This window comes from Polypterus senegalus, chromosome 2 (genome assembly GCF_016835505.1).
Source record: "Polypterus senegalus isolate Bchr_013 chromosome 2, ASM1683550v1, whole genome shotgun sequence".
Taxonomy (NCBI): domain Eukaryota; kingdom Metazoa; phylum Chordata; class Cladistia; order Polypteriformes; family Polypteridae; genus Polypterus; species Polypterus senegalus.
The window spans coordinates 53,579,280-53,594,016 of record NC_053155.1 but is presented as its reverse complement, the minus strand read 5'-3'; the positions used below and the strand labels follow the sequence as shown (position 1 = coordinate 53,594,016).

The 14,737-nt window shown below is 42.9% G+C and overlaps 1 protein-coding gene across 6 annotated transcripts in view; it reads left to right on the top strand.

Moving 5' to 3' along the window:
- nr1i2 (nuclear receptor subfamily 1, group I, member 2) overlaps nt 1-14,471 on the top strand; it is a 269,066-nt gene extending 254,595 nt beyond the window's left edge. For all 6 annotated transcript variants that reach the window (XM_039743703.1, XM_039743701.1, XM_039743702.1 and 3 more), the window contains 2 exons: nt 4,270-4,375; nt 11,725-14,471. In XM_039743703.1, coding sequence (XP_039599637.1) covers nt 4,270-4,375; nt 11,725-11,866 — 248 coding nt within the window. In that variant the 3' untranslated portion in view covers nt 11,867-14,471. The remainder of the gene's footprint in view (nt 1-4,269; nt 4,376-11,724) is intronic.
- The last annotated feature ends 266 nt before the right edge of the window (nt 14,472-14,737 follow it).

Here is a 14,737-nt window from a genome sequence, read left to right as displayed (position 1 = left end):
GTTATACATGGTCCCCTCTTTTCAATATGTGAACATGTTTGACAGGATTGCAAGACCCTGGGAGGCTTGGGGGATGAAATTAACCATTTGTGAGCTTGATGGCCTGTGAAAAAAAACTGTTCTTGTATCTGTTTGTTTTGGTGTATATTAATCTATAACGTCTGGCTGATGCAAGAAGTTCAAAAAGGTTATGTCCTGGGTGTGAGGGATCAGTAATGATTTAGCTATCCCATTTCATGGATTTGGAGTAATACAGGTCATGTAAGGTGGGCAGACTGGCACCAATGATATTTTCAGCAGACCTCGCTATTCGGTGCAGGCTGATTTTGTCATGTTTAGTCACTGATTCAAACCACACTGTTATGGATGAGCTGAGAACAGGCTCAATGACTGCTGTGTAAAACTGAATCAGCAGCTCCTGTGGAAGGTTGAACTTACTTAGCTGTCGCAGGAAGTACATTCGCTGTTGTGCCCTTTTTATGATGGATCCTACTTTGTTCTCCCATTTCAAATCCCAGGAGATTATAGATCCTAGAAACGTGAAGGTTTCCACAACTTTCACAGCAGTATTAACGATGGAGATGGGGGATAATATCGTGGGACCTCCCCTAAAATCCACTGCCATCGCCACAGTTTTAGCTCTGGATTGTTCTCATTAGACCAAAAGGGCCAGCTGCTCAAACTCTCATCTGTATGGAGACTCATCACTATTCCTGATGAGCACCATGATGGTTGTGTTGTCCGCATATTTGATAGGTTTGACAGAGGGGCCCTTAGAGGTGCAGTCATTATTGTAGAGGGAGAAGAGCAGGGGGGAGAGCACACATCCCTGGGGTGCACCCGTGTTGATCATATGATAGCTAGATGTGTGTTTCACCTGCTGTTTCATATTGGTCAGGAAATTGGTGATCCATTGACAGGTGGAGGCAGGGAAGGAAAGCTGGGTGAGTTTCGAGTGGAGGAGCTCCGGGATTACTGTGTTGAAAGCAGAGCTGAAGTCCACAAGCAGAATCCTTGCATATGTTCCTGGGTTGTCAAGATGTGATGTTGATTGCATCATCCATTAATCTGTTGTCTTGATAAGCAAACTGAAGGGGATCCAACAAGGGAGCTATGATGTCCATAAAGTGAGTGAACACCAGTCTCTCAAATGTCTTCATGACCACAGATGTTAGTGCAACAGGCCTGTAGTCATTCAGTCCTGTTATACTGAAATTTTTTGGAGACTAGTAAGATAGTGGCTTGTTTTATGCATAAGGGAACTTCACACAACACTAATGATTTGTTGAAAATCTGAATAAAGACAGGGGCCAGTTGATCAGAACAGATTTTTTAAGCAGGAGGGTGAGACTCTATCTGGACCTGTTGCTTTAAGTGTGTTGTCCTTTCAAGAGCTGATGCATATCCTCTTCAGAGATATTTAATGCAGGTTGAGGGGAAGAATATTGGGGGGTGGGGGAGTCTTGTATAATTCTGTAATTCGGTATGGGGGGGTTCCTGTAATTTGTAAAATTTTGTAGTCCTTTCGACACTGATGTGGGGGTCATTGGCCAAAAAATAGATTTTTCAAAAATCTGATCTGATTTCTTTTGTCAATGTGTTCCTTGCCTGTCTAAATAGTGTTCTGTCCCCACTTCTATGGCCAGCTTCCTTAGCATGACGAAGCTGCTTCAGTTTTGCAGTGAACCATGATTTATTATTGATAAATCTTAACCAGGTCTTGGTGGAGACACACATCTTCACAAAAGCTAACATAAGATGTTATTGTGTCTGCCAGTTCAACTAAGTTAGCAGCAGGATCTTCAAAGAAAACCCCAGGCCGTACAGTCAAAGCAGGCTTGCAGCTTCAATTTTGCCTTATTAGTCAAACCTTCTCACTGTATTAATCACAGGTTTAGCAGATTTTAACTTACTCCTGTAGGTGAGGAGCAAATGAATCAAACCGTGATCAGAGAAACCCAAAGCTGCACGGGGGACAGCAGGATAGGCATGTATAGCAATGATCCAGTGTGTTTCTGTCTCCGGTAGGGCACTTTATGTGCTGTATAAATTTGGGAAGTTCCTGGCTGAGATTTGCCTTATTAAAATCTCCTAGAATCATTAGAAGGGAGTTCAGATAATTTGGCTCCGTGCTTGTTATCTGATCAGCCAGTTTTTGTAGCGCTGCACTCACGCAGCCATGAGGTGGAATGTAAACACTAACCAATATAAATGAGGAAAACTCCTGTGGTGAATAAAAAGGCCTACAGTTAACAAAAGCATTTCTAAGTCAGGACAGCACATTTTACTTAACACAATGACATCAGTACACCAACCTTCATTGATAGAAAAGCAGATTCCACCACCTTTTCTTTTCCCTGATGTCTCTGATGCACGGTCCGCTGTATAAAGTTGAAAGTCTGGCAGGTGTAATGCCGAGTCTGGGATGGATTATTTTAACCAGGTTTGAAACACAGAGCAGAAGAAAGTGAAAAGTACTTGCGAGTTCTGTTGAGGTTCACCATATGCAAACTTGGGAGCGCTGTTCCCAAACCCTGCTGTCTCAGCATGAGTGCACCAGCACGCTTTGTGATGCCTATGTCTGTATCCGTTGCCGAAAACTGCTACTCCACCAGCTAAGATATCCAAAAAAGTTCTTAATTGTGAAAAATCCAGTGTCAATGTGCACAATGTGAATTACCGAATATTCATCAATTCTTCATAGGTGTACTTGATTATAGTTGAACAGTAAATGATGGGACAAATAAACAAAAACAGACAAAATATTAGAGAGCACCGAACCGAGACTTCCATTTACTGCGCCATTAACCATTCATGAAAATGACAGAACAAAAGTTACATGTTGGTGGACCCCTTATCATTGTGCTCTCTCTGTGGACTTTTTCCATTATTAATTTTGTAAACTGTACTCTTCCCATTCTTTTTTTATGCTACAGATTCTCTTGGTTCAATCAGTTGTATTCCACTATTCATTGTCCTTGTATTTAATGTCACAATTTTGAATTCCATGGTCTTATTTGTCTCAACCAATATGGCATTCTGGGCTGGCACTTATCCTCATGTCTTAACTTCTCATTGTTGACGTGGGATCTTCAGTTCAATACCACATGTTAGAATCTGTTTTGTTTCAGAAAGTGCATTGTGATGGACCCCCGAATGGTCACTGTTTTTGTCAGTTTTCCACTCAAAACACAATAACATATCATTGTATCTTGGCTGCTGACCAGTGAGTGTACCATATTGTGGTAAGATGAGATGGGGGGTCTCCGTTAAAAACAGTGCAATCACGTGGAAGTAGTCACACATGTTAGCATTGATGGGGAGATTGGCTGGACCTGCATTGACATGCAGATGTGTGTGATTCGGACAGTTTCCTCCTCAGTGCTTTGGGGTTTGCAATTAGGCCACCTGCTCCCACGGGGATAAAAGGAAACTGAGTTGAGAGAGAGAAGAACAGGAATACAAGGAGGTTAAAGGAAAGAAATGATCGAAAACTGAATGTGGCCCCTTGCTTAGCAGTCGAGGAGCAGGGGCGATCAACTGCTGAAGACTGAGAGATGGTCTTTTGCAGGTTGAAGGAGCAGGGCTTGTGGGGTACCCAGCTGAGGAATGGTGGTGACGTCACAAGCCAACTAAAAGGGTGACTGCACTTGCTGAATGACATCTCCTCTTGCTAAGGAGTCATTGGAGGGTACACAGAGTAGACATCACTGATGATCATAAAGGTTTTATGAGTGATCTTGCTTATGTTTTAACCTCTGATTTTTAACAGTTTGGATTTATTTATAACTGGATTATTTATTGACTTTTAATTACCACTGTAGTAATTTTTTTTATTATTATTGGAATTACTTATATATTTATTGATTAAGATGAAACCTGCACTGAACTTGTTGTTTGACACTTTGTTAATAAAAACACTGAGCACCGTTGACACACCACCCTTGCTGTGATGTTTGTCCTCATTGTCCAGTGCATCCTCATTCGTGATGTCTCGGGTTCAAGGAAGAGATTCACACCTATGTGGAGCCCAATGTCCCACCCAGGGTTAATACTGGCCTTTTGCCAGCTGCATGCAGGACTGGCAATGACTCCCTCCGACATTAAAACTGGATTGAAAGTTCAGTATGGATGCATAATTAATTTTTCACTCTTGTTATGCTATCAATGATGCAAAGTTCTCATTATCATCATAGCTACAAGGAAGCCATATTTCCACATCTTTGGTTTACTTACTATTATTATTTTATTTATTTTTGTAACTTCTAGATCGACCTGGTCTTACAAATCAAGATGTTATTGACCAGTGTCAAGAGGATTTTGCCATCACACTGAAAAACTACATTGATACGAAGCACTGTCAACCACACAGCAAGTAAGTTGTGTCTTTATGGCTGGGATTTCAGTGCACAGTAAAATGTGAGATGGAGTTTGTGCCGAAGACTGTTTGTCCTGTGGGGTGATGGTATAAGGTTTTAATGGTTGAAGCAGAAGTAATCAAATATATGAAGTAAATGTTCTTGTGTCTTGCAACCATTTCAAGAGAGCAGAAAATTGCCTGAAACCTAATCAAGAAAATGTAAGTGTTGACAGGTTCATTAGGAGAAACCTGAAGGAAAGGATAAAAACAAAAAGAAATGTGTGTGCGAGTGTCCATATTATATAAAAAAATCCTGTGACGAGACAAGACTTCTTTAAGAGATTTTTTTCCAAGTCCCATGAGATTTTTTCAAGTCATGCCCTCCTCTCAACCATATTCAACCACACACACGGTACTCTCGCCTCTCATTTGTGTGAATGCTTTTGTCAGACACAGTTCCTGCTTTTTCAGCTCTCATAAATTGTAATATTTTCCTCACTTTAAGTTCCCAATTAAAGAAGACTTATTATGTCCAAATCTTATTGAAGAATTTCATCACAAAGGGTTATCAACAGTAAAAATGAGTACACAGGCAATCCTAGCACCGAGAAACGATGAAGTCAAACAAATTAAGAAATGCTGATCGGTTACATGGCAATTTTTTTTTTTTAAATGTGTATCAATAGACTATGCTGGAACAGTTGGTGGTGATCGTCAGAACATGAAAACATCAACTTAAAATATCCCAAAGAATATCTACAACCGTTAACACCGTCCAGTCTTCTACCACATGAATTACTGTATGTAGAAAGAAGGATGGACCCAAGAAAGGTAATGTAGTAAATCTTCCGCGGATAACATTAGACAACAAAGGAGATCTTGATATGCGATTCGTATTAAAACGTTAACGGTTTCCTGTTAGAATAGCTTTTGCAAAGACCATTAACAAATCTCAGAGCCAAACATTTGAAAAAGTCCCTTTATTTAATAGAGAGAGAGAAATTCAGTCACGGGCAGTTATATGTTGCGTTGTCACAATGAAAGTCCAAACACAGAATCAAAATTCAATGCCATATTGACAAACTAAAAACATTTTTTGTAAAGTTTTACAGTAAAAGTGTAAGTTTAAAAAGTATTTGCATGTTAATTTCAAAGCCAAACAGAATGAAATCATAGTACTCAACGAATAGACTGTATAATATATACGAGTGCAGCTGACCTTACAGCTACAGGTTTCTGGACATCTGAAGTCTGCAGTGGGAATGTTAAGTTGGCAGCAGTTTATAAATTACTTTGATGTGTGCGAGTGTGAATGTGCATGTTTATACTTCATGCGCAGAACTGTATGCAGTACCAGCAAAAATATGGGTGGCGTGTGTGTTCAACTTTTGGTATGTGACATCAGTATCATTGTTTACTAGCAACTTGTGATGACAGGCTTGCAGCCCCAAGAGGATCAATCTGCTTACTTCGATGTGTGATGAATGGTTTAATGCAGTGAAGCAAATCATCAGACTTAAGTGCTGACATGCGAATGTGTTTATGGTGCTTTTCTTCTTCCATTTCTTGCATTGTAAAGACAATACATTGTCTCACATGCCATCTTCTGTGTTACTGTTGTCATTTTCTTTTTTATTTACACCTTTACAACAGCATCAGAATGCAAAGAATTTTATTTTTAACATCTTTGTCCATCAGCTCACCACACAGCATAACTGGACGTTGTTTTTTCACAATGATGATTTCTTGCACTGCCACCTGGTGGAATCCTCCAGATTTACTTAAAATATGCACGTATAGACGGTACACTGCTCGAGTATCAGCAGCGTCCTCAAACACACACATTACATAGCGTTAAGTATATCTCCGGCCTAAGAGTGCTGTGTGAAGAACTTCATCCCTTTTGGTTACTTTCTTGTTGTTAGCATTGCCAAGATTAGTGGCAACTCTTTGTAGTCCTGTGGTTTTGAAAATGTATGTCTGGGCAAGTTAAAAGATGGTCAACTGAGTGAGTGCTTGGCTACTTTCTCACTTACTTTTACTCCTCTTAGCTCCCCCAATGCAATTCATGCTGGGCAGTCCTGACCAGCTTTTCAGTGCCCCCGACAGGATGGCCAATTGGTGTCCTCCCTCTGTTGTCTACTCAGGTGGCTGCCAAATGGTCATTTTCAATGCATGGTCTACTTAAAAGACTGCAGTTTCCCCCTAGGTGAGGCTGTTTTATTTTCAAAGGATTCCATGCCAGACCACATTAATGTGGGGACATACTTTCTTTGTTAAGATGTGACAGCCAGTTGTTTCTTGATTTGAAGTTGCTGGTTTGGGCTTTTGGAATCCTCTTTCATGGTCGAGTTTCCCCTTCTGGCTTCAGAGACTGGTTCAACCTGTGAAAACCAGTGTTTTTCCTTTGATTATTGATTTTACAGTTGGTATTCTTAGCTTTATTTATGATCACGTAACATTTGTTAACAGGCCAAGATGTTCAGCAAACTGGTTGTCCTCACAAGTGCTTGTTTTTTCCTTTGGTTGTGTTTCCCACGGGCTGCGGTGGTAGAGTTCACATGGCGACCTACAGAATGTGATGAGTCCACAGCCCAGTGAATGTCCCAGTGTGTGCAGTTCATATGGGGGTTCACATTTTACTTGATGTGTTGTTTTACCAAGATGCAGAGCGAATCGATGAGATCCATGAAGCCTCCCTGCTTCCCAAAGACAGCCTGTTCGTTTGTGTTGTCCAAGGCACTACTTTGCTTGAAGCTTTTGCAGAGTTGGACTTTTGTTGGGGAGCTTCAAGATGATTTATTCAATTTGGCTGGCATTACATTTCCAATTCATTTTCCCAGTAGATCAGTTAGCATCTTGATGTCATTTTGGCAGGAGTACAGTCAGCCCTGCGGTTTCTGGTGAAGTTGATTTGTGGCCTTCCACTTTGTATCAATTTGTACTTTTCTGTATTCCGCCCATCTTAAAGCCCTGGCTTGTTCAGTGCTGATTAGGAGATTTAGGCTGGCTGCAGATCTTCAAAGTGAATTCATCTTTACCTTTTAAAGTCTGTCGCTATCTTAATTTCAGTGCATTCAGTGTGTTGTCCACATCTGAATTTTGACCTCTACCCCATTGGGGTTGTTTGGTCACCATATGCCGTTCATCTGTCGCAGTGCATTTTCGGGTCACCTGGACTTTCCATTTCCTTTTCCCACCAAAGACATCACTGCAGTTTTGATCTCAATAGCTATGTTACTTTATTGCTACCTTAGAACATGGGCCTCTTCCCTCTTTGATTTGTACATCTAGTGCTTCTTACCAGTCCTGACAGAAACTCCACGCACCCCAAGCCAAATTCCCAGCGATACGTTAAATCTTCCTTTCTAAACCCGGGACGAGATGCTAAATATTGCTATTTTGTTGCTTATTTCTTTAAGTATTTATTTCTTCATTCGTTGATTTTGATGACACTGCATGTACACACAACATGAAATACGCCTTGAAATGAAAGCTGTCAAAGAAAGCTCAGAGGGTGGGCTCTAGCGACTACCGTGTTTTGAGTGGTGAATTGTTGGTAGAGTGGACAAAGACCTTGGGTCATATTTAAAACAATGGACACTTGTTCAGATACAACCTTCTGAGCAGAGCCGCTTGAATTAGATCAGTCTCTTTGGGCAGCGGCCTCTTGAACTCCTGTCCGCCACAGACACACACGGGGTGGGGGTCTCTCCGAGATATGCATTTCATGGGTGAAAATGGCAGTTTTCATTTCAAGGCATTTTTCATGTTGCTTGTTGCGTTACTTGTGGTAGAAATTGATATCTCTCTATTATTAAAAAAAAATCTTGAGACGAGACTATTTCCAAGAGATTTTATCAAGTCCTGCCTTCCTTTCAACCATTTACGTTTAACGGCCCACTCCCACGATCCTCTCACCTCTCATTCGTGTGAATGCTTTTGTCAGACACAGTTCCTGCGCTCTCAGCTCTTATAAATGTTTATGTATTCCTCACTTTAAATTCCCAATGAAAGACGACTTATTATGTCCAAATCTTATTGAAGAATTTCCTCCCGAAGGGTTATCAACAGAAGAAATGAGTACACGGGCAATCTTAGCAAATATTGTTTTTACTGAAGTTTTACAGTAAAAGTGTAAGTTTAAAAAGTATTTGTGTGTTCATTTCAAAGCCAAACTGAACAAAAACGTATAACGCAACGAATACCTCTAACGCAACATGAAACAATTTTACTTCATTTTATTACGTATTACTATTTTTTACTATGGTTAATTACTCTCTGTAATGTAAAATAGTTAGTTTTATGCATATGTAACAATTCCCATGAAAATAACAATCTGTTTAAATTGTACATCCGCTTCCCCACGCGAGTGGCAGAGCCACGAAGTGACTAGCGTGTAGTGCCCTCCTGGGGGTTGGCGAGCGAAGTGAGCAGGGAGCAGAGCCCCCTATTCTTAATTAAAGAAATGTATCCTTAACCAAGACAAGTCTGATAAAACCTTCTTTTAGCCAGTAATCAGGCAGGAGAAGAGGTTGTCCATTTATGTCACCCTGCAGCACCAAAGGCAGCATCTCTCTCTACTGTCTGTTGCAGCATGCTGGGAATAGTCCAGTATTAAAGGTGCAGGTCTATTTTATGAGCAAGTGGATTTACAGAACAGTGTCAATCACTGCATAACATTTACTCTGATGGGTTCGTTGGTTTATACCCAAATTACTTCTATAAAGTAAAAGTCTATTCTTACTCTTCTTAGACCCAATGGGTTAAGCCCACCACCATTTGAAATTTCTGTGTACGTGACAGCTGTCCATTCTGTTTGTTTACAGGACATTTGCGGATCTCTTAGTCACCTTTTCAGTGTACTTTATTGTTCACTTGACCTTGATCTGGTTTGTTGGCATGCCTGAACAGATTTCGGACATCTATGAATTTTTTAAGATGAATGCTATATTTTAATATAGAAATCATATCAAAACACACCCCCCCCAAGTCAAATTCTTCTTCCACACTAAAATAAATCAATGAAGGAATAATACAATAAAAAAGCAACACAATACATATCTTCTCTCCACCATTTCATTATATACAGACACATTTCAAAATATGTTTATGAATTTTTGTGTAGGGCACAGTGGGTAGTGCTGCTGCCTTGCAGTTAGGAGAGCTGGGTTTGCTTCCCGAGTTCTCCCTGTGTCTGCGTGGGTTTCCTCCCACAGTCCAAAGACATGCAGGTTAGGTGCATTGGCGATCCTAAATTGTCCCCAGTGTGTGTTTGTGTGTGTGTGTCACGCCCTGTGGTGGGCTGGCGCCCTGCCTGGGGTTTATTTCCTGCCCTGTGTTGGCTGGGATTGGCTCCAGCAGACCCCCGTGACCCTGTGTTTAGATTCAGTGGGTTGGAAAATGGATGGATGGATGGATGTATGGATGTATTTATTTTGTCTGAAATGTTCCTCCACCAGCAGCCCATCCATCCATCCATTTTCCAACCCGCTGAATCCGAACACAGGGTCATGGGGGTCTGCTGGAGCCAATCCAAGCCAACACAGGGCACAAGGCAGGAACCAGTCCCGGGCAGGGTGCTAACCCACTGCAGGACACAGACACACACCCAGCACACACATGGGCCAATTTAGAATCGCCAATGCACCTAACCTGCATGTCTTTGGACTGTGGGAGGAAACCTGCGCAGACATGGGGCAAACATGCAAACTCCATGCAGTGAGGACCCAGGAAGCGAACCCGGGTCTCCTAACTGCAAGGCAGCAGTGCTACCACTGCTCCACCATGCCGCCCCCACCTGCAGCCACAGCACAGAAATCAGCATTGAGTGATCAAGTTACGTCAGCACATACAGTTGAGTTACAACTGCAGTTCCGACACTCTTAAGATCTGGTAGCCAAAGTAAAGTTCATCCATTTACATCCGCATTAACATTCATCACAATCAAATGGCACACATCCCATTCTGAGAAGTTCTCTCTGTGTACATCAAAGACAGGAGCATCGGGTGGGGCTATGGCAGCAGTCGGGAAAGCAGTGGAGGGGTAGGTCAGCCCTGACAACTGTACTGCTTTAAAATGCGAGCGCGGAGAGTGTAGTCGACCTACCATCTTCAGAATGGCACTGTCACGTGTTTGGAACGGTGCTAAAAACACTCAAGTCCCTAGCTGTAGTGTGCTATGCTGTGCAGATAAACTTCAGCGGCATTAACAGGCATAGCCAAAGCCCAAGTGCCAACGTACATTACAGTCAGTTGTTGTTATTGGAAACCACAGATTCTGGAACTTCGAACCTATGGGAAAAATTAGGTTAGGTCCCAGCGGGATGCCAGCTATCGCCCCTTGCGCCTCAGTCATTATCCTTCCATGTGTTCCACTATGGTAACTTTGTTACAACGTTTACCTTTTCATTAGTCAAGTTTGATCATCTGCTAGATGCCTCACCAGAGGCCACCTGCAGCAGGGCTGATCCAAGGACCTCCCTAAATATCCAACCGTGTGGTGTGTATAGAGGGCAGTGACTTAAGTGCGAAATTATGACCCACAATTCTTGGGAATTCCTTATTTGTGGGGAGCAGTTGTAAGCCATGATTCCCATCATAAATGTGTTCAATGGCTTACCCACTCCTCTCGCACAACCCTTGATCTGTTCAGTTCAGCGAGTGGGCAGCACTTGACATGTAAGTGGAACATCACAGACCATGCTGCTCAAGTGATATAAGCCTGTCAGACATTGTGCCTGTGCCTACAATCTGAGATGTCTGTCCCCGACCCATGGGCCTTCTCTGCGGAGCGGTGTGATTAGATCATGCGTGTTTCGAAAGGGGATTCACTTTGATAAGCAAGTCGGCAGGAATCGAACCTGCGCAGTGTGAGGATTTACTGTCTATATAGATACAACCAATAGATGAACCACACGTTAAAGGGGGTCTTGGAAGAAACTGGTGGTCACTGCAGGCCATACATAACAAGTTTTGAATACTGATGAAATGAGCAGCTTTAGAAAGGTCCAATGGTCAGATCCGGTGTGTGCCCCCTGAATGTGGCACCCCTGCTTTAGAGCCACAGTCCTAATGCCAGTTTTGAGTCATTCAACCCAATAAGCTTCTCTGTGCCTTGACTGTTATCTTTCTGATCGGTGCAGTCAGTTCTCCAGAAGTATCTGCTCTGCCTCCATGTTAGGTGTATTGACAGAACTACAAAGTCTGTGAGAGGTGGCCTAAAGCTGGATCGATGCGCTGGCATTTCACAGCTGCCTGGGCCATCATGGACAAGTTTTGTAGATTGTCATCACTGTGTGGATTATTTGCATAGCAGCAGGACCTACACATCTTCTTTTTCTAAATGGTCTTCTCTTTTTCAGGTTCCTTTTTCCAAAGATAATGGCTTGCTTGACTGAGCTGCGCACAATGAATGAAGACTACACAAAGCAGGTGGTTCAGATCCAGAATATCCAGCCCGACGTAACACCACTAATGATGGAAGTTTTTAGCCATCCACTGTAGTACCAAAGCCAATACCGACAAGTGGGAATGGTAGCCATGAATGTACATAATCTACCGTGAGTGGCAATAATGACTTACTTGTGAAAGACCACTATGAGGATCTGCACTGTCGAGACAAAAATGGAAAGTCCATTAGAGTTTACTGTAGGGGGAGAAAACCGAACAGCGAGGTGAGGTGCTTCAGGGAGCCGAGCTGCAGGTTCCTACACTTAACTTTGCCATTGATTAACTGCCAATGATTAGACGGAGAAAGAGAAATGGAATGCAGGGGTTTTGAGCTTTGGCCATTCACGAACCTTCATAAAACAGCAGCCAACATCTGGCAGAAGGCTTTAAGAATCGACTGGCCCTGCTCATCAGGAGGTTTGGGCACGTTGGACTAAAAGACAGGAATTAAACACTTGAGACATTTACACCACCATTTACAGGTTGATCAAACAGGAGGAGCTTGTGCTTATGGTCCACAATGGTCCTCAGAAGTTTCAATGGGCTCATTTGAAGTGGATACGGGAAGACAGCAAGGCCATGCGTAACAAGTTGGATCGGTTCAGATTGCACTGTGGGCTCCCTCTGCAAACCCACTGACTCGGGCCTCACTGGTTGTGTAGAAGAGAGGGTACACGTGTGAAATGGGCAATGTAACCGTGAGCAGTTCAGACCCCTTTTTTTGAAGAGTTTAAGAAAGGACGAGTCCGATATTTAGAATGGCATATCTGTGTTATTGTCGCCAGGGTGTGTGGGAGAGCCAGTCTGCTCAGTCTGGCACGGCCATAAAGAGCTCTTCAAGGCCCTCCAGATTACTACAAACGAAGAGGTAGAGACCACCAGTGTCCAAGATTACCGCCCAGTGTATTGTAGGTAAAAAAAATAACATTCAAAATCTAACATCGGTACTTCCTGGCACTGTTCACCTGACCAGTTACTACGGATAAACAACTGATGGAACGGCATTTCATCTCAGCAAACTCTTTCGTTTGGTTGCAAAAAGGAGATGAAGAGTTGGGTGGTGAGAGAACTCCTCATCATACTGCATAGCCACATAACGTTTTCCCTTGAGATTATAACATAAGTAATCTGTCTAAACGTGTGGTCTTCGGCTTCATGAGTCGATTTTGAGCACAAATGGATTATGAAAATCCACATTCAGCGTATCATAGCATGGTAGTACTGTTTAACCCATTTGTGTACTGAACGCCATTTTTATGGTTGCAGGGAAGCAGAGCCATCGTGGCAGCAGTGGGCACAAGGCAGAAACCTGTTCTTGATGGGCCGACTCGCTCTCACTGGGCCAGTTTGGAAATGCAGGCCATTCGAGCCTGGAGGAAAAGCCACAGAGATGTATGTGTGATAAGAGTCTCGTGCAACGCAACGTGATAACAATGTATCACATGATGCCACAGTACAGAACAAGACGTGCCCAGAGTGCCGAGTTTAAACCACAGCCTGGACACTCGTTTACATCTTCTTCCTATGTTTGAGTGAACGGTTTTCTCCCTCCCTGGGATTCGGTCAGTTAGGTTGGGACTCCCCACAGCTCTTGGTAAGCGGGTTAGAAACTGAACGGGTGGTGCACGGTGCTTTGCTGTGCTGCCGGGCTTGGCGTTCGTCACTGTGGCCGTGTACTGGAATAATCCGGTTCAGGAAAGGAACTGACAAATGAACGATGCCACTCGGCCTGGCATACTGTAGCTCGGCCCCATCAACGCTGCTATGTGGTCTCTCATTCCGTTAATCTGTTGAATATATGGCATGATGCACTGTAATATCCTGCCTAGGGTGTGCCAACTGTGCCCAAGTTCACAAGTCCCACCACCCAGTCCAAGTAGATGTGCCCAGTGATCGGCCCACTCTGTTCTTGGTCTCTGAGTTTTTCCCGTGGTGGTCACTCGACCGGTGGCTGTCAGTACGGACCTCTCCGAGAGCAGGTGGCGTCTCCTTTGTTTGTGTGTACGTAAGTTATTCGTGTCGTGTAGTTTGGAAAAACGTGTGGCGAGGATTTCTTAATTTATAATTAAGTGAAAAATTCAGGTTTCTATTTTGAAAAAAATGAATATTTGTAGTCTACATAAGGTACAGTATACATTTTTGCACAGCTTGTTCCCCCCATTTGCTGCTAAAATTCATCTCAGGTTCTTCTACCTAACAGAGGCTTATATAAAAATGAGCTTCACGAATGAATGCCTTTTTAAAATGGACTTGAAAGCTCAACTGAAGGGCACACTGATGCTGGACTTCAGGTTCTACAAATGACTTGCCCTCCCATTTTTATTTTAAACTATTTTCAGTTTGTCTGCTCCATAATTGGATGTAGTCGCTAGACTTTTTTTAATGTTTATTTTAATCTCTTGAATCCAACTAGCATTCCAGCCTTGAGCACTGGTGCCACGTGTGTGTTATGGAAAGATGCAACAGTCGTAGGAATGAACGATTCTACAAGTGCCTCGGGCCTACAGGGTAACGTCACGAAGGAGGACGTGTGAGCGTATTCAGGTATTTCAGTAGTCCAGCTGAGATGTTGCCTACTTTAGTTAGCGTCTCCATTAATATGTGACATAACGGGGGCTTTCTTTGTATCAAAGGTCAATAAAATTCTGCAAACACTGCTCACCGGGCGTTCTCTTTTATTGAGCTGTACAGCCTTTCTGTGGACCCCTCTCTCTCTCCCTAGTGACATTTCATTTCTTCACCACCAGAACGTTTGGTGTCACCAAGCCGACCTTCTGCACAGCTTTAGGAGCTCAAAAGAACACAGCAGTGGATGGCAATTAAGGGGGCCAGCAAAGCGTCATCACTGCTGGGTGGGCTGTGTGTGCCATCATGAACACTGAACAACTCACACAATCGTGCTGGTTTTGATACATATTTAACGTG